General features: G+C 27.8%; 2 protein-coding genes across 2 annotated transcripts; one reads left to right on the forward strand and one right to left on the reverse strand.

Annotated features, from left to right (window-relative positions):
• Positions 1-1,691: 1,691 nt before the first annotated feature.
• Positions 1,692-4,687, reverse strand: LOC8267571 (receptor-like protein EIX1). Its single transcript, XM_025158963.2, has one exon. The coding sequence runs from the start codon at positions 4,522-4,524 to the stop codon at positions 1,744-1,746; it is 2,781 nt and encodes a 926-aa protein (XP_025014731.2). The 5' UTR covers positions 4,525-4,687; the 3' UTR covers positions 1,692-1,743.
• Positions 4,688-8,176: 3,489 nt separating this feature from the next.
• On the forward strand, positions 8,177-13,333 carry LOC8267544 (disease resistance protein RPM1). Its single transcript, XM_048373310.1, has 2 exons — positions 8,177-8,970; positions 10,745-13,333. Exons 1-2 carry the CDS (start codon positions 8,573-8,575, stop codon positions 13,110-13,112), a joined length of 2,766 nt encoding a protein of 921 aa, XP_048229267.1. The 5' UTR covers positions 8,177-8,572; the 3' UTR covers positions 13,113-13,333.
• Positions 13,334-19,757: the final 6,424 nt, after the last annotated feature.

The following is a 19,757-nucleotide window of genomic DNA, read 5'->3' on the forward strand; positions in this document are numbered from 1 at the left end:
ATCATTATCACTGCTGCTGAAGTTTTCCAAAGACTACAAGGCTGCAATTATAGATGGAATGAAGCCTTCTGCATTGCGCTTGGCAAGCCCGGCCAGCTGAAAATTAATATTGATGCTGCATTCTCATCCTCTCAAACAATGGGTTGCGGGTGTTAGAGTCAGAAATAGCAATGGGAATGTGCTTCTAGCTAAAGCTCTTCAATATTCCCAGTCTCACTTTGACTTGAGGTAGACGTTGCAGAAGTTACTGCTTGCCTAATTGGTGCCCGGCTTGCCATGGAGAGGAATCATTGGGATTTTAGTGATTTTTTTTTTTATTGATGTGCTAATTAGTGTCATATTTAGCCACATTAATAATGAATATGATACTAGAAAGAAAAAAGTTAAAAAATTAATACTCTTTTCATATAAGTGACATATTTTTGGTACAAACTGAGTAATTTCCTCTATTTATCAAACATTACCTGGACGGTAAATAAAATGTTTATATGAAATTCATCATCTTTATCATTAAAAATTGAATGAATTATCAACGTACCGTCATCTGTAATAAAAAATAAAATTTTAATACTAATGAAAAAAACTTTAGATACTAATTGAAAATATAGGCCAAAATTTGAGTAACAACTTATCTAATTTAGTCATTGTACAAACTGATTCAACTTTCCATGCAAAGCTTCCATCATGCACGTACTTGGCTGAAGATCTTCAAATCATTGGCCAACAGTTAACCCCTTTCTCTTTAGTTTATAAGAGATTCTAATGGTGCTGCTCATTTGCTTTTAAAAACAATGTTTTATGCTTTGCTTTGCTTCGTTGGCTTAGAGGGATGTTGTCCCTTCATGGCTTAATTCTATAATTGTAAAAGAAAAGGCTAATGGTTTAGTCTCTTAATATATACATATCCTTTCCCTTAAGAAAAAGCAAATAAGTTATACCAATAAAAAATCTTCACCTTTCTAAAGGAAACCAATGAAAAGTCATGACTTTTTATGAAAAGGCACCCTCCAAAGTCCTGATTTTTTGCAAAAGATTTACTAGTAAAAATTCCTATAACTTTCAAAATCGCACGACTTTCAAAACAGCACGACTAAAAGTCAATAAATTTTTAAAAAAAGCAACGCTACATTAAATAAAAATATTACATGCATATATGAGTATTTTATATTTTTTGAATTGAATAATTGATACATAATCCATTTATTTAAATTTAATAAATACGTATCAATTATCAATCAATTTGGTATATAAATAGATACATATCCAAAAGAGGCATTGCCTTAATTCAATCTCTCATTCACATAAAATTGCCCCTATTATTAACTAATCTTCCATCTATTTTCTAACATGGTTTACTTATGAATTTTGTTTCTCAGCTTGAGGTTTAATGCCTTTTCTTTGAAGTTTTGTATCATTTTCAAACAAGTTGTAAACTTAGACTTGAAAATGGTTTATTAATAAGACAACACTAATGGAGTTAATCCACTTGTTTGGTTTGTTTCAACATTTTATTGTACTGAGAGGATCACCATCCACAATCTAGATCGGCATTACTGATTCAACTTGAAAATTATGTATTTTACAAGCCTTCTTTAATTTTGTCCTTTACTTCTTATTTTCTTTTATTCTTTTACTAACTTCTTTTGGGAATGAACCATTATAAATACTATATAACAGGGGAAATTCAACTATTTCACAGACATTGGCATCTTTATTGCTTCTGTTGCACCAACACTGACTATTCTACAACATTCTATGACCTCCGGGGCATTTATTTGGAAGAGGAACTCCACATAGTGATGGATTACCAACAAAGACTGATGGATCATTAAATTTCTGGAGGCCTGCTGGAATTTTTCCTTCCAAGTTATTGTATGATAATTTTAACTTCACCAGGTAATTCAAAGAAGCAAGGCTTTCAGGAATTGACCCTGAAAGATGGTTGCGTGACAGATCAAGTGTTTCTAAGTCCTTAAGGTCTCCAATCGTCTCATTAATCTTTCCACTTAGCTGGTTTCTGGATAGATTCAAGACTCGCAATCCGAGGAGCTTTGTTACCTCATCAGGAATTCCTCCTGTTAGATTGTTTCCAGACAGGTCAATCCCATTGATAGCCGCAACAATGTTGGTATATTCAACAGTTTTTCCTTTCATTGCACTTATTAGTAGCCGCAGAAATGGCTCGCTGTTATTACCACTGACCAAGCCTTTCAGATTGCCAATACATGTTGGAATAGCCCCTGAAAATTTGTTCTCCGAAAGGTCTAAGATGTGAAGATTTGGAGGATTACATATTTGTTGTTGGATTGATCCGCTCAGAGAGTTTGAATGAAGCTGTAACATAAATAAAGATTGGAACCTTTCACCAATCCATGAAGGTAGGCTCCCTGATAGCTTATTGCCTCGAAGATCAATGCTTGTTAGTCCCGAGCAATTTTGCAAAGAAGAAGGAATCTCTCCATCAAGATTATTGTTACTCAGTAGTAGAACACTAAGGGAAGGTAATAAACCAAATGAACTTGGAATTTGACCTGTTAAACTGTTGTTTGACACATCAATAGCCCAGAACATTAGCGAATGACGCCAACAATTTGGAAGTTCTCCTGAAAACTGATTGCTCCTAAGTGAAAGAACTTGCAGGCTGTTTATATCACAGAATGAGGATGGAATTTTACCATTAAGATGGTTGGAAGAAAGATGTAATTTCTGCAGCCTTGGCATTAGGGTATCAATATTTTCAGGTATAGACCCTGAAAATGAGTTATCCTGTAGGTAAATCTCGGATGCATTAGTAGACCAACGTGGGAGTGGACCTTCGAAGCGATTAGAACTCAAATCAATATACCTTAAATTCGGAGATATCAATTGAGTTGGCAACTTCCCCTTGATTTGGTTATTTGATATAACCAAGAAAGTGATTTGAGAAGACAGTTTTGAGAACCATTCCTCTGGTATAGTATCTGAGATTCCAACATTTCTTAAATTGACATCAGTAAGTTCACTTTGAACTTGAAGCCACATAGGAAAAGAAGGACCTAGTATGCAATTCTCAAGTTGGACGGATTTGAGTCTGAAAGGAGGAACCCACTTCTTTGATACATTAAAGAACAAGTATCTAGGTGACTCTGTCGTCAGTCGGATATTTTCAAGACTTTTGAGATTCACCAAATGGGTTTCGTGCAGCAATCCTGTCCAGGAATTTGCAATGAGGTTTAGATCAACCAGGTTTGAGAGTTGGCCAAAACTCTCTGGGATTGTCCCATTCATCTTGTTATAACTCAGATACAATCGCTTCAAGGATGACAACTTTCCTACAGATGTTGGAATGGAACCCCAGAAAGAGTTACCAGAAAGGTCAAGATTCTGCAAATTTTTAAGCACTCCTAATGATTCAGGTAGTTCCCCTGACAATGAATTAGAACTTAAATACAGTGATACTAAGCTGTTATTCGGATTATCGGAAAAACCACCCAAGAACTCATATACATCACCACTGAAAGCATTTGCAGAAAGATCTAATATCTTTAAATCATTTAGACTTCCAAAGACTCTAGAAATTTGACCATCGAGACCCAAATTGTTGGATAAATCAAGAACTTCAAGAGATTTCAGTCTTGCAAATTCACTAGGAATAGGACCATTAAAAAAGTTCCAAACAAGATAAAGTTTTGTAAGGCTAGTAAGATCGAACAACCATTGAGGGATTGCAGAATTGAAAGAGTTGTCTGATAAATCAAGAACAGAAAGTGAAGTGAAGTTTATGGAAGGAAATGACTGTGGAAGACCTTGCAGTTCACAATAATGCAACCTTAACTCTACAAGGGAAGGAAGCTTATTAATAGCATGCAGCCAATCTTCTCCTACACCACTGAGTTTAACAAATCCCATGTTAAGGTATTTCAAGGAAGAAAGACCTGAGAGCCAATGCAAATTATCTGCACGTAACTCCCAAGATCCTGAAATGCTAAATGAATCTGCACAGAGATCAAGATAGCGCAAACTCGAAAGATTTCCAAGTTGAGATGGGATATCTCTAGCAAATGATGAGAAAGAAAGGTTAAGATACACTAAATTTTGGAACCCACCAAAGAACTCAGGAATTTGAGAACCTTCAAAGTCATTCAAGCTTAAATCCAAGTATCTCAAATGCTCTAAGTTACTTAAAGAAGGACTAATCTTACCACCCAAACAAGACTTCTCATAAGCTGCTCGATCACCAACTCCACCATTGATTAATAGGTAAGGATTTCGAAGGTTGAGCTTGATGACATGACCAGTTTGATTGTGGCACTTGATTCCACTCCATTTGCAGCAGTCTTTACCTTCCCAAGAGGACAGCCTGCCAGAAGGATCAGTTAGGCCATTTTTGAAGACAAGAAGTGCTTCTCTCTCTGTGTCTATGCATTTAACATTGAGATTCTCATCAGCTAAACAGACATTATGATGTGGAAAGAACAAACATAAAATGAGTAGAAAGTGAAAAAAGAGATGACAAAGTGAATTGAAGCAGCCATTAGTATCCATACTGATAGATTTGTTGGTGGTGATGGATAAAGCTGGCAACTGAAATTTATACTGGATTATGATTCATGTAGTGAGAATTAGTGGAAATGTACAGATTTGCGAGTCACGAGCCCAAGAAATTCTAAATGTGAAAATGGGAAGATAGTGTTAGCTGACTCTGCTACTTCCATTATTATGGTGGCATGCCCACTTGTCATTTTGCCAGAATGGTGAGAGTAGGTCATGGAAGTAAAAGTTTCCTTGTTTAACATGTGGGTATGCACATCCCATGATCTGCTATACAATCAAATGCTTCCAAGTCAACCATTTTGTTCTAATAGAATTATTTTATGTATTTATATATGGATTCAGATAATGCAAAGATGAAATGATTATTGAAACTTAGTAAAACCAATCTTTGAACTCCAGCTCCATACCCAATAAAAGAAATTCAGTTTATGGAACCATTCATACTATGAATACAAAAAAGAAAACATTATTTTCTTATCATCTGCAGAATAATTTAAAATTATTAATTGGTACTGTTTTATAGTCCCTAGGCAGCTATCACATGAATTGTTTTGTGGGTTCCAAATTCCAAGTAATGGGTCCAAATATTTTCATGGGATGGCTTTTGGGATTAGAACTTGGGATCATACCTAAGACTCTTTCCAAGTTCTTGATCATTTCATATTGCCATATACATAAACTGGGTCATCTCTTATGTGCAACTAACCCTTTGTTTGGGAAGTATTTTAAGTTGAGAGGGGAAAAAAGATAGGGAAAATAAGAGAGGGAAAAGGTGCACTTTTAGCCTTTATATTATTTTTTTAGTTGTAATTAAACTTTTAAATTATCAACAATTGTATTTTAGGTTTTGCTTATTATAACATATATACAAGTGTGAATGGAAAAGACATACAAATTTATTGAAATGACCTTATTGATTGTTTAGTTAACTGAGTTAATTAGCTTTTTTATTAATTAACTTTATTAATAAAAATACTAATAATTTTTTTAGTACAAATCTAACTCTAGAAAATCAATTATATTAGAATTTTAACTTAAAAATGATTCTAATCCTAGAAATGACACTTTAATCATATTTTTAGTATTATATTGACTTATATTTTTTTTATCAAGTGATGTAGTTAATTAAAAAATGCCCACAATCCTAATTTATGCTTATAAAATAATTAAATAGAAAACAAAAAAAAGTTTGTCAAAAAGACAAGAGAAAAAGTCTATAAGAAAAAAATACTGAAGAATATTTTAATTTATTTGGAAAATAATTTATAAAAAAGAAAAGTTTATAATTGTAATTAACTATTAAAAATTTTATATTGAATCTTAGTTAGTTCTATAGATAATTTTTTTGTAGTTTAATTTATCATTGTTTAAGTATGAATATCAGTATTTGTTGTATTTTATCTGTAACTTTTTAGAGTCTTATTTCTATATAAATTGTATTTCTATACTAGTATTTATTATTTTTATTAATTACAACATCTTAAAAATTATTTAATATCTTAACGCATTATTAAAATGGCCTTATCGCTTGTCTAGTCAGGTCATTTATTAATTAATTTTTTGTTAATAAAAATATTAATACTTTATTAAGTATAAGTATAACTCTATTAAAATAAATAAGTTAAAACAATACATAACCAATTGATAACCTTAATGTCATCTTATTATAAATAATCATTATAATGAATAAAAAATTGATAATAATAAACATGCACATGTATTAAAAATATAATTAATTTGTATGAATAAAAAATATAATTATTCAAAAATATCAATTGTTATTATTACTGCAACATATTGTGACTATGCTTGTTCAATAAGAGATACTAAGATCACACGAGTCTCTTCACACACATCACATGAAAAGTATTGTTGGGAAAGATATATTTGAAATTTTTTAACTTTTTATATTATTTAAATGACTTTATTGACTATATAATTAATTGAGTTTTATTAGGTCATTTATTAATTAGTTTTATTAATAAAATACTAATAATGTATTAAGAAAAAATCTAACTCTAGAAACCCAATTCTATTAGAATTTTAACTTAAAAATGATTCTAAGGAAATAACATTTTAATCATATTTTAGTATTATATTGACTTTTTTTATTAAGTGATATAATTAATTAAAAAATACCCACAATCCTAGAAATAACATTTTGATCATATTTTAGTATTATTTTGACCCTATTGATTGTATAATGAATTTAGTTAATTAAATAATTTATTAATTAATTTTATAATATTAATAATTTATTAAATATTAGTCTAACTCTATCATAATAAATAAATTAAAATAATACACATAGCCAATTGATAACCTTAATACTATTTTATTATTAATGAGTGGGTTCTATCCCTTCTTATACTCATGTATAAGGAGGATGAGGGCAAATTTCATAGATATTAGTATGTTATTTTAATTATTATTATTATCATCTTCGCTATAAATATATATCTAAACATGCTAGCAGGTTACAGACAGACTGGATTTATATAAAAATACAGAATATATATGCCTTAAAAAAATAAAAAATAATTCACGAAATATTAAATTAAATTAAATGTATATTTTTTGTGAGACTAATAATTTAGATTTTTAAATGAGATTTATAATTAACAAATAATTAGAGATATTATAAATATCTAATATATTAATTTTTATTTTTTTAATTATTTTATTTTCTATTGAATAAATAATAATGAATTTAAAACTTAGCTAGTAACAGTAAAATTAACAGTATTATTTAAAGCTGATGTGACTAATAATAATTACATTAAACTTACATATATTTTTAGTTAATTAAAAAACATTTTTAATGTTAAGAAAAAACACGTCTCTCTCCCTCTTCTCCTCTCCTTTCTTTCTCTCCCTTCCCTTCAAAAACTTGCACACGAAGAAGCAATGCTTTTTTATATTCATGACAGCCATAAATTTCATATTAGTAATTAATTAAAAAATTTAATATATATATAATTTAAAAAAATTAAATCTAAATTTTATTATGAATATTTAAAACTTAATATTTGTTTAAAGTTTATTTTATTTAATTAATTTAAATAATAAGTATGATAAATGTATTTATAATTTTTTAATATTTTAAATTTATTTGACTTTTAAATAAAATTTATAGACCTATTTATTATTTCCAGGTTGTTTTTATTATTGCCAGCGAGGATGATGGTTGAGGGGTGATGGTTACGGTGGATAAGTGAAGTCAATGGCTTGATTGAATAAATTAAAGAAAATGAATAAAATCTTATATTATTTTAGAGAAAATAAAGATATTTATATATTATTATCTTTTTATTGTTTTAATTGATACTATGGATCAAAGTGGGATCCATTTCTAATAAAAGAGAAAAATAAATTGCTACATCATTTTTAATATGGGTGGTTAGATTTTTTTCTTTTTTCTTTTTAATTTAATGAAATGTTGAAATGACATAGAAATATAGTTTTTTTTAATATTATTTGATTAGAAAATTATTTATTAGTTAATAATATTAAAATATAATTAGTATGCTATTTATTAAAATTAGAACCAGTATTTAATTAGTAATGTAGCTTATTAATTAATAAATTAACAAAAAAGATTATAAAATTATATTACACATAAATCTAAATTTCATGTGTCAAAAATAAATATACAACTAAAATAAAAAATTTATATCAAACATTAAACACATATAAAAAAAATTAAATCTTAGAAATTAATATCCGTGATATATAAAAAATAAATGAGTCAATTTGATATGTTGCTTGCTTGGAAGAAAATGGGTGAAGGATAATGGAGAGGCACCAAATAAAAAATAAATAAACGAAAATTCTTCCCTTGAAAACTTCTAAAGGTGCGAAAAACAGATGAGTTAAATTGATATGGTGTTTCGAGGAAAATGGGTAGCTAGTTGACATATTGACCTAGTGGGCAGCATTATATATGAAAGCCTTTCCTGCAATCTGCAATCTGAGAGATCGATACTGAGAAAAGCAGAAGAAGAGAAGGGGTAGTAGAAGATTTGACAAAAGAAGAGAAATGGCAGCAGCAGATGGTGCAGTGAGTTTCCTTCTCCAAAAATTCGATACCCTCATAGCTAGAGAATGGAACCTTTTCAGTGGGATAAAAACTGAAGTTGGTGGATTGAAAAATGAGTTTGAGATGATGAGAGCAATCCTGAAAGAAGCTGATGATGCAAAAAGAGAAAGCAACGAACAAGTGAGAGTTTGGATAAAACAAGTGAGGGATTTAGCTTATGACATAGAGGATATTCTTGACATGTATGCTTTCCACACTTGTCAACATTCTTCTTCTTCTTCTTCTTCTTCCTCTAGCATTTACCCTAAATTCCTTCGATGGAAAAGAAGCCGTTCAATTTCCATTTTGGTTCAAGATAAGAAGAATAAACTCTCAGGAGTCAAAGAAATGAGAGAAAGGTACATATTTCCTTCTCATCTCCCTTTTACATATTAATAGCTCAATTTTTTTGCCTGTGTCCGGAATAAAGAGTCCTTTTGAATTATATTTAACTCCATCAATTAAAAGTTAGTTTTATTTGTAAATAGATTTAAATAAAAGAATCAATATCATGTTTATAGTATATTTAATATTTTATTTGGGTAAAAATATTTTATAAGTGTATTGTTCTTTTTGATATTTCGTATTTTCATTTTGTAGAATTCTATAAAGAGAAGAACAAACTTTCAGTAGAGAGAATAAAAGAGAAAAAGAGAAAATCCATAGGGAGAGACAAGAGGAAAAAAATAAAGAAAGTAAAAAAGAAAATTAAAATTGAAAATGACATTTCGTTGTTTGTGTTTTAATAATTAGTTTATTAATGTAGAATTTGTTCAATAATTTTATATGTTACTCAAAATTAGTCTAATATTAGTCATTTATCCGTGCATTAAAAGACCGTTATTATCATTCCGATTATAAAATTAAGTTGATAGATACAATTTAATAAAATATTTAATATTTAATTAATAATATCTTAAAAAAATAGCAATACTATTTTATAAATATTTTAAATTTTTAAAATTTTAAATTTTATTAATATAATAATACAAAAATTATTTTAGAATTATTTATTAATTAATTTTTAGTATTATATGACTTTATACTATAATTGATATTACTATTTTTAAGATTAAGATTATATTATAATTAATAAATTAATTTTATTAAATATAATATTAAAAATATAATTTAAGATATTATTTTTTAAAATTAGAATCATTGTCTAATTAAAAAGCTAATTTATTAATAAATATAATATTAAAATATAATCAATATACTATTTTTTTAGGATAAAATTAGTATTATTATGTTATTAGAAAACTATTTATTAGTTAATATAATATTAAAATATAATTAATTTACTATTTTTTAGGATAGAATTAGAATCTTTATCTAATTAGAAAATTATTTATATATTTTAATAAACTTAAGAAACTATTTATTAGTTAACACAATATTAAAATATAATAAATATATTATCTTTTAGGATTAGAGTCATTGTTTAATTAGGAATGTAACTTATTAATCAATAAATTAATAGAAAAAACTATAAAATTACACATAAGTTTGAATCTTATGTGGCAAAAATAGTATGCATGTCAAAATAAAAAATATATATATACATATATATATATATCAATCAATTCATACCATTAGTTATGTAGAATTTTAAAAAAATTATTTTAACTAAACATATAAACTCTGAATTGGTAAAAAAATTCATAAAAATTTATAAAATTCATTAGGTAATATATGAAGTAATGTTTATAGACATATTTAAACAATTTAATTGTGTTGCCTTAAGTTATTTTAATATAAGATAGTATGATCAAATGTTACATATTTGATAAACTTTTTGTTTACTTTATAAATATATCTCCATTTATATATCAAACCAAAAGATAAATAAGACATTTATTAATTTTAAATAATTAAGTATGTATGGATCATTTAATATAAAAATATAAAATATTTATATATATCTAATGTAGGCAAAATCATAATTTTTTTTATAAACATGTTTTTATTGAGTCTTAATATACATATATTTTACTAATTTAGTATAAGGGAGCTAATTAGATGCCTGAAGATAACTTCAAATTTTCAAAATAACTAGGAAAAGGTCATTGTCAACATCCTAATAACTTGATGAACTTTCATTCATCATATTTTAATATCTGATATATACAGGTACCAACTTATTGCAAGTTCACCTCAAGCCTCAAGTTCATGTCAAGAAAATTACAAACATTTTCAGTATCCTAGAGTGGCTTCTCTGTACACTGATGAAGCTGACATTGTAGGCATTGAAGAACCAAGGGATAAATTGATGGCATGGGCAGTTAATGGAGAATCTAGTCTGAAGGTTGTCTTCTTGGTTGGAATGGCTGGATTGGGAAAGACACTTGTCGCCAAAAAGGTATATGAAGGAACAAAGAAAAGCTTTGATTGTTGTGCCTGGATTCCAATTTCAGTGTCTCAAAAGAAAGAGGAGTTGCTGTGGACAATACTGAAGCGGCTTTTTGAATCTAATGACGAGCCAATACCTCGAGAGTATTACACCATCAGTATAGTTCAATTAATGGACAAAATGAGAAGTTTTCTTCAACACAGAAGGTACATAGTTGTTTTTGATGATTTATGGGACAAAGATGTATGGGAATTCATAAAATATGCTTTGCCAAACCGAATCCATAGTCGAGTGATTATCACTACGCGGAGAGGTGATATTGCTCACTTTTATCATCATGATTCTGTTGGTGTCTATAACCTTCAGCCTTTGCCTCTGGAAAAGGCTCAAGAATTGTTCTACAACAAGACTTTCCAATCCAGTGGTGTATGCCCTTCAGGTCTGATTGAGTGGTCAGGGAAGTTCCTCAAGCAGTGTGAAGGATTGCCTCTCGGAATTGTTGCTATAAGCAATCTTTTGGCGAATACTGAGAAAACAGCAGATGCATGGAGGAAACTACATGACAGCCTTGGATCAGAACTGGACAGCAATGGTCATCTTTCAAGCGTCACGAATGTAATATCGCCAAGTTATGATGATCTGCCATATTCTCTCAAGTATTGTTTATTGTACTTCAGTATCTTTCCTGAAGAATACTCAATTAAGCGAAGAAAATTGATTCGTTTGTGGATATCTGAGGGGCTTGTCAAAGAAGTGATGGGAAAAACACTTGAAGAGGTGGGGGAAGACTACCTTAAAGAGCTTATTCAAAGAAGCCTTATTGTCACTAATGAAGTCGATTTTGACGGACAGCCAAAAACTTGTCGTGTTCATCATCTCCTGCATAAAATCATCTTCGCCAAGTCCCAAGAGGAAAATTTCTGTGGCATTTACATACAACCTGGTGCATATTTGAATGAGAAAGTTCGTCGACTATCCATCCAGCGAAGTTGCACAAATATGCTGCATATGAACTATGCTCATTGTCGCTCATTCTTCATGTCTGGGATAGTAATGCTGCCCCAATACACTGCCGAAGCTATCCTGTCAAGCTTTAGCATATTGAAAGTTCTTGATTTGGAAGGTGCGCCTCTAGACAAGTTTCCTACTGTAATTAGCAATCTAACTTTATTGAGGTATCTGAGTTTCAGGAATACGAGCATCAAAAAGCTCCCAAGCTCCATTGCAAGGCTTCAAAACTTGGAAGTTCTAGACCTTAAGCAAACCTGTGTTATTGAATTGCCAAGAAGGATCATTGAACTTGTTAAGCTGCGCCATCTGCTTGTATATCGCTACAACCTGAAGAGTTATGTTACTATTGACTGTGCACAAGGATTCAAGGTCTGTAATGGGATTAGGAGACTAGTAGCATTACAAAAGTTGTCACTGATAAAGGCAAATGGAGATAATGGTATAATAAGTGAACTAGAGAATCTGACACAGCTGCGGAAATTGGGGGTCACCGGCTTAAAAGAACAAGATGGTGGGTACTTATGTCGCTCAATTATGAATATGAAAAATCTCCAATCACTAGATTTAGCATCAATTCATGAAAATGAATATCTTGATCTAAGTTTAATTCATGATCCTCCTATGCTCCTACAACGCCTATACCTGAAAGGTCAGTTGCGGAACATACCGGATTGGATATGTTCTCTACACGACCTTGTCAGGATACGTTTAAAATGGTCAAAGTTGGATTGCAGCCCCATTGATGCCCTCCAAGATCTTCCAAATCTGGTAGAACTGCAGTTGCTTGATGCATATACTGGAAAAAAATTGGTGTTTTATGCTAGAAAATTTCCAAGTCTGAAGATACTAGAGCTAGAAAAAATGGAGGCACTTGAGGAAGTAAGAATTCGGAAAGGTAGCTTAGATAACCTTGAAAAGTTAATTATAGGGCGATGTGAAAAGATAAAGATTGTGCTTCAAGGGATTGATAGACTTCCTCACCTGAAGGAGTTGCATTTATATGAGATGCCAGATAAATTTCTGAATGGGATTGAAAAGAATGGTGGGAAATTTCGTCAGCTTGTCCAGCATATTCCTGTCATTTATTCTTTTACTCTTGACACAAATGGGTACTGGAAGCCTAGAGATCTTTCATAACTCTAGTTCAATTTGTTTGATTATCTGAAATCAAGATGCAGCTTGTAGCATTGATATTCGTATTTAGTAGTATATGCTACAATCTTCAAATTTTGCTGCTATTAGATAACTGATATTGTAAATGGATAAATAACTGATAAGTATCGTGAGTGCTTTACACCAATACATACAAGTTCAGTTGCGACTGTGATTGGAATTATGTTTATGTCCTTGTTAACAAACTTGGAATTTTGAGTCAGGCTACAAAGTTCTAATTCATTTTGGGGTTTTGTCATTAGTTACAAGCATTTTCCTGATTAGGTTCTGATTTTGCTTTGAGTTATTACATTAGTTTCTATGTCTAACATACATTAGTAAGCATAAAAAACTTAACTAATCTACATAAATTATATAGTCAGGCTCTTTAAATGGAGTTAAAAAATTTTGTACCGAATATCATTTCCATAATTATATTATATTTGTTATTTGATGTTTGGCATCCAAATATTAGTATGAAAAATAGGCCAATATAAATATTCATAAAAATGGTAAACTCTTTTATTCTAATGGTATAAAATATTTCAATAAAATAATGTTATTTGATAAGTATTTGTTAGACGTTAAAATTAATTAAAAAATTACTTTAATTTGATAAAATATTAATTTTTTATTGATTAAGTCGGGTAAATAGTCTTGTTGATGTTAAAATCTTGATAGTGTTTCTAATTAGTACCAATGTTTTAATTTTTTTTTTGGTACTAAAATTTTAATTTATGTTTCAGGCCATGCTATATAGTTAGGCTCCGTTTAATTTTTTACAACTAGGAGGTTGGAGCTTCACATTAGCATCTTACTTACCGTCTATGTCATGCTTCATTTTAAATAAATTTAGATGTATATTAAATTAGATTGAAAATTAAAATATTTAAAAATTAATATAAATAGAATGTAAATATTATTTTTTTGATAAATAACAATTTTATTAATTAAATAAAGAAAAATTTTACATAAAATTATTATGACTAAGCGCATATATTTATTATATTAAATTAAAAATTAAAATGTTAGAGTGATTAAATGATAAAAGTTGAAGTATTTAAATACGTTACTGTGCCTCATATCTATCGAAGCACACAGCCTATTCCTGACCGAATTGTCCCTTCACAGGGGCGGCGTCCTCCTTTTGAAATACAAGCTTAACACCGATGCAACCATTTAAAAGGTTTCTGGCAGTCCTGAGGGATGCGAATGGCCGTGTTCTCTTCTCCTACCCGGAAAATGCAATGCAGCTCTGATTTATCTGAAGGGATATGCCAGCTTGGAGAAATGTTTTATCCCTGGAAGTGATTCTTTGAGCCTTGTTAACCAATTGCCCCAGGATTTCATGGGACTTTTCAGCTGTCGGTGGATGATATTACATGATATTAGAGACCTCTGTTTATTATAATTTGATAGTATTTCATTTCCTTTTGTTCGGAGAACTGAACATGGACACTGTGTTGAACTTTATGGCCACTGTTTCCTTTTAATGCAAGTATGTTTTCTTTCGAAGAAAGAAAAGTTCACTCACCAAAGGAAAAGGAAGGGAAATATGTGACTTCTTTCAAATATTAATATTTTTGATAAAACAGATACTAATAAGAAAGTCACTCATTCTGATTCCCATTCTTTATGAATCTATTTCCCAGACAAAACGCCTCCTTTATTATAACATGAAAAAGAGACATAAATTATTTGGTATGCTTCATCCTGCATGATATATGGTTAAATAGATCTAATTTTTTAAACTATTTTAACAAATAGGCTTAAAATTTCTATTTAAGTACCAAACAGATTTAAATTTTAAAAAAAATTATAAACATGTCTATCATACTCGTTATTAACATTAATTACATTAAATAAAATATGAACAAATATTAAATTTTAATATTGAAAATCAAACTTCTTAATTTTTATATTTATTAAGAAAACCAAGATTAATAATTATTGTCGCTATTTTACTACCACCATGACTTTTCCAAACTATCGATATTGTTACCATCAATTTTATTATTTTTTTATATTTAAGTTTTAAATAGAATTACAAAAATATTTACTAAAATAATTAAAATTAAATTTATTTATCTCCGAAGGTATTATCCTTTGGGAAGTAGTAATTGAAATGATAGACAAGTCTAGAATAGAGTTTTTGGTTGTATTGACTTTTCTCCATAGATTAGTTGGTTGATTTTTGCACTCATCAATTGTTTGTCCCTTGGAAAGGTCAGATTGCCTTACTTGGGTTATTATTTCAATCTCTTCTCTCCATTGACTATTTAAAGTTATTGACTCACCTTTTAGGTTTGTTCTTTTAAAATATTTAAGACAATATTAATGTGGTTAAAAGAATTAGAAAAACTGGTCTCAAGAATTGGTCTAATCCATTTGATTGGTCTAAATTTGAATTTGATATTACTATTATTATTATTATTCTCAAAGTTTAAGGGTGAAAATTAGCTTTTGTGCTTGATATGGAATTACAAGTCAATTTAATGAGTCTTTCTTGATGAGATGAGATAGAAATACAAACTAATTTTTTTTTGTTTTTTTGTTTTTGAGAATGTTTTAATTGGAGGCAGTTGAAGACAGTCCATGTGTTAATAAAGATAGAGAAGTTTACAAAGAGGTGAAAGAAACAAGGATGAAGAAAGATAACACATTTGGGTTTTTGTTATTAGTTACATTACTTAAATATTGACTACTAATTTAACATGATGGCAACTCCATCATCCACAATTTTCCTTTTTCCTTCAAGGGTCTATTATTCTTGTTAAATATAAATATTTGAGAATTTAAAATTTTGAGACTCATACTTTATAATTTCTGAAGATTTGAAGTTTATTATTTTTATAGATAGGTTCTAAAAAAATTTATTTATTTATTTATAGAGAATTTTTTTCATTTTTATTTTTATTTTTTTAGTTTTTAAGAAGAATGAAAATTTGTCATTTTTATAAAATAATTATTTTCTATTTAGCTAATATTTTAAGTATAAAAGATAGACTTGAAATAAATGAAGTAAAATTTTTTTATTTTCATTTGAAAACAAGTGAATTCTTATATAAAGAAAAATATAGAAAACATGTTAAACCTGTTTTCAATTTTTTTTAAAGTTTTATTATAATTTTAAAATCATAAAAAACTGTTTTCTATTTTCATTTTAGAAAAATACAACAAGCAAACATAAAGTTCTATTTTTTATTTTCATTTGAAAAGTTATCTAGAAAACTAACATAATTTTGTATAAGTAAACAGACCCTTAGTTTTCACATTTGAGATTTCTTTATTCTTTTATAAAATCTGCTATTATAATTTTAAATTTTAATCATTAGATTTTATTTCTTGAAAAATATTAAATATTCACATTTATTATAAATCACAATTGAAACAAAAATTAGAAATTTAATACAGAAAAGCAAGAAAAATAATAATTTCATTAAAAAAGAATGTATTAATATTAAAAAATTAATAAGCTAAAAATTTCAATTTGAATATATAACTTTAAATATTATCTTTTGAATTTATAGTAATATTATCATTCATACATATCCAAACTTATCTTTCTCAAATTTAAATTTGTATAAACTTTATCTTTTGAATTTAGCTTCTTTTATTTATTATTATTTTTGGGTGCTATGTAATAGAGAAGACTTTAATTTCTTCCTCAAAACTATCCTAATTAATTGCATTGATATTTTTTGATGCATTCAAACACAAGATTGGAATTTGAGATTTGTACTCTAAAACATTTGTCACTCAACTATGATTGTTTAATCATTTAACTTTTAATTTAACCAGATAAGTGACTAAACTTTATTCTTAACCTATTAAAGATTTTAAATTTTCATTTTAATCTAACAAATACTTAAACTTTATTTTATGATAATACAAGTGTTGTATTGAATAAAGTCACGTATCAAAAAATACTTAAATATCATAAAGAATACAAATTAAAATGTCTATCAGAGTGTTAAAATGTTTAAATAGTCCAAATTTAAATGTCCAAATATGCATTTGGCCAAAAATATTTGTATGGGTTAGAAGATTTCATAAGAAACAAGATCGGAGTCAAAAGTTTAAAGAGCTAAAGAAATAGAGATGACAAACAGGTGAGTCGAGTCGAGTTCGGATAATATCATTTCGGGTTTCAGATCATTTCAGATTTGGTCATTTCGGGTTCGGGTTTTCTCGGGTTCATATAATTTTAGGTACGAATGATGTCGGATTCTACTAATTTTGGGTTTAGATTGGGTTGGATTTCAATTGGTCCTAGTTCGAATTTTTCTAATCCTACTCCTTTTACGGATTTAGATCATTACAGTTCGGATTGTCTAAAATTTTGAGTCGGGTTTCATATTAGCTTATCAGATTCAGGTTAAATTTTATGATTAATTTATCTAGTTTTATTTTTTAATCTCATGAATTTTATCTAGTAAAATTTTATATATTTATTTTTTAAAAAATTTTCTAGTTGAAGATTCAAAATTCAAATTTTTGTATTGTGGTGGACCATCTTCTACCTTATATTTGCATTGCGGCTTCTTTGTTGAATAATTAGTTTTATTTATTTTGGATTTTTTTTCAAAAATTAAAAAAAAGTACAAGTTTCATTAATTTTAAGAATAATTAACTTAATTATTTAGTTTACTTACAAAAGTGTTATAAATTAAAAATTCAAATTCAAAATGGTGTCAACATTAAAATTAATTTTTTTTTCATTATCCATTAAGTTCTTGACTTTTATAAGAAAATCATTTATAATTATTAATTTAATTTTTTTACTCAAAATATAAATTTAATTTCAGTCTTAAATATTTTCTTCATAAATATAACATAAAATAATTTCATATTTTTTAACAAAATTAAATAGAAATTAAACTAAATTATAAAATCCTTAACTTCAATTATTTTATTTGATTATTTTCTAATATTTTTGTTTTTTGATATATATATATATATATATAACCTAGTTATTTTATTTAATGAATAAAATTTATAAATAAACGAATTTAAACCATAAATGTTCTACAATGGAACAATTAATCCCCACCTATTATGTATTAATATCATTACATATACATAAATTACGAATCATATTTAAAAATAAGTTTAACGAAATAAGAACATCTAATCTCTTACACTTGGTTATTCATTTTATGAATTTAATATGAATTTTTAATTTTGACAGTTTCAGTATTTACTTATAATTTTTTACAATTCAAAATAGCAGTTGAAAATCCCGCATAATCTTACTGAACTGGCGGTGAAGTTGGCCCAGCTACTTCACGTAGATGCCATGTCAATAATTTTACCTTTATTTAATTACAAATAAAATCACAAACTTTGATTTTCATTGTAATTTTATCACTTTTAATATTTGACAATTCATAAAAATTTTGATCTTCATATAAATATTGATTAGTTACAAAATTATAGATTATAATCATAAAAATTTATTTTAAATCTACTTATACTTTATAATTCTATAATTATTCAATATTAATATTAAAATCATATTTATGATTTCTTTAAACAACTATAGTAAACGTTAAAAATAATTTATTACTATTTTACCCTTTTTATTTATTTATTTTTATTTTTATTTTAATTGAATGCATAATTTTCTTATTGTAATTAAATCATATATTTAATTACTAAAAGTCTTAATTTTAATTTTTTTCTTATTGTAATTAAATTTGTTATATTGAAATGAATATTCATGCAGTGATTCTTTAAAATTTAAAAGTTGTATAAAATTGTAAAAAAAAATAAAACTTGTGATTTTTTTACAATCAAGCAAAAGTGAAATTCTTGACGTGGCGTCTACATAGAGTAGTTCAGCCAACTTTAGCCCCACATCAATAAAATTATATCAGACTTTTCAACCGGTATTTTGAATTGTAAAAATATAGAATTCATACTTAAATTGCCCAAATTAAAACTCATGTTAAATTCATAAAAAGTACTAAAAATTATAATTATTTTTACAATTAGCCCAAATAATTAACCATAATTTAATTGTACCAAACACGAGGATACTGATACACTTGACTTTTCTCAAAAACTCCAGGGGCACTTCTTTTCTTCTTTGGGGTCCTTCTGCCCTAAATGCTCAGTGACAATTTTTTATGCACTTGATCTTCAATCCCTTCAATGAAATTCAAAAAGAAGAAGAAAAAAAAAAGGAACTAAAGCAACTAGATTACCATTTGGATTTATAAATTGAGCATTTACTTATATAATTATTTTTTTTAATCTCAAGATTTGCCTCTACCAAAATGCTGAAACCCCTTAATTGACCTCCCCATTATGATATGTCATTATCATGCAAAGAAAAACTATAAATAGTTAGGTGAAATTTTATTTATTTATTTTATAATTATATGACATCACAAAATTAAAATATCACTATACCTTAACATTTAAGAAATGAATGCAATAATTCTAAATTTAGAGAAGCCAACAACAAATGATAACAATGTTGTTTTTCCTTTTTTCATTATTTGAATTCCATGAGTAAGCAAAAGTTAAACCCAATAGTAAATAATTTTTAATTTTATTATTTTTATTGAAAAAATTACTTAAAAAAATTTGTTGAGTGTTATAATTTATGAAATTCTTGTAATT

This window comes from Ricinus communis, chromosome 4 (genome assembly GCF_019578655.1).
Source record: "Ricinus communis isolate WT05 ecotype wild-type chromosome 4, ASM1957865v1, whole genome shotgun sequence".
Taxonomy (NCBI): domain Eukaryota; kingdom Viridiplantae; phylum Streptophyta; class Magnoliopsida; order Malpighiales; family Euphorbiaceae; genus Ricinus; species Ricinus communis.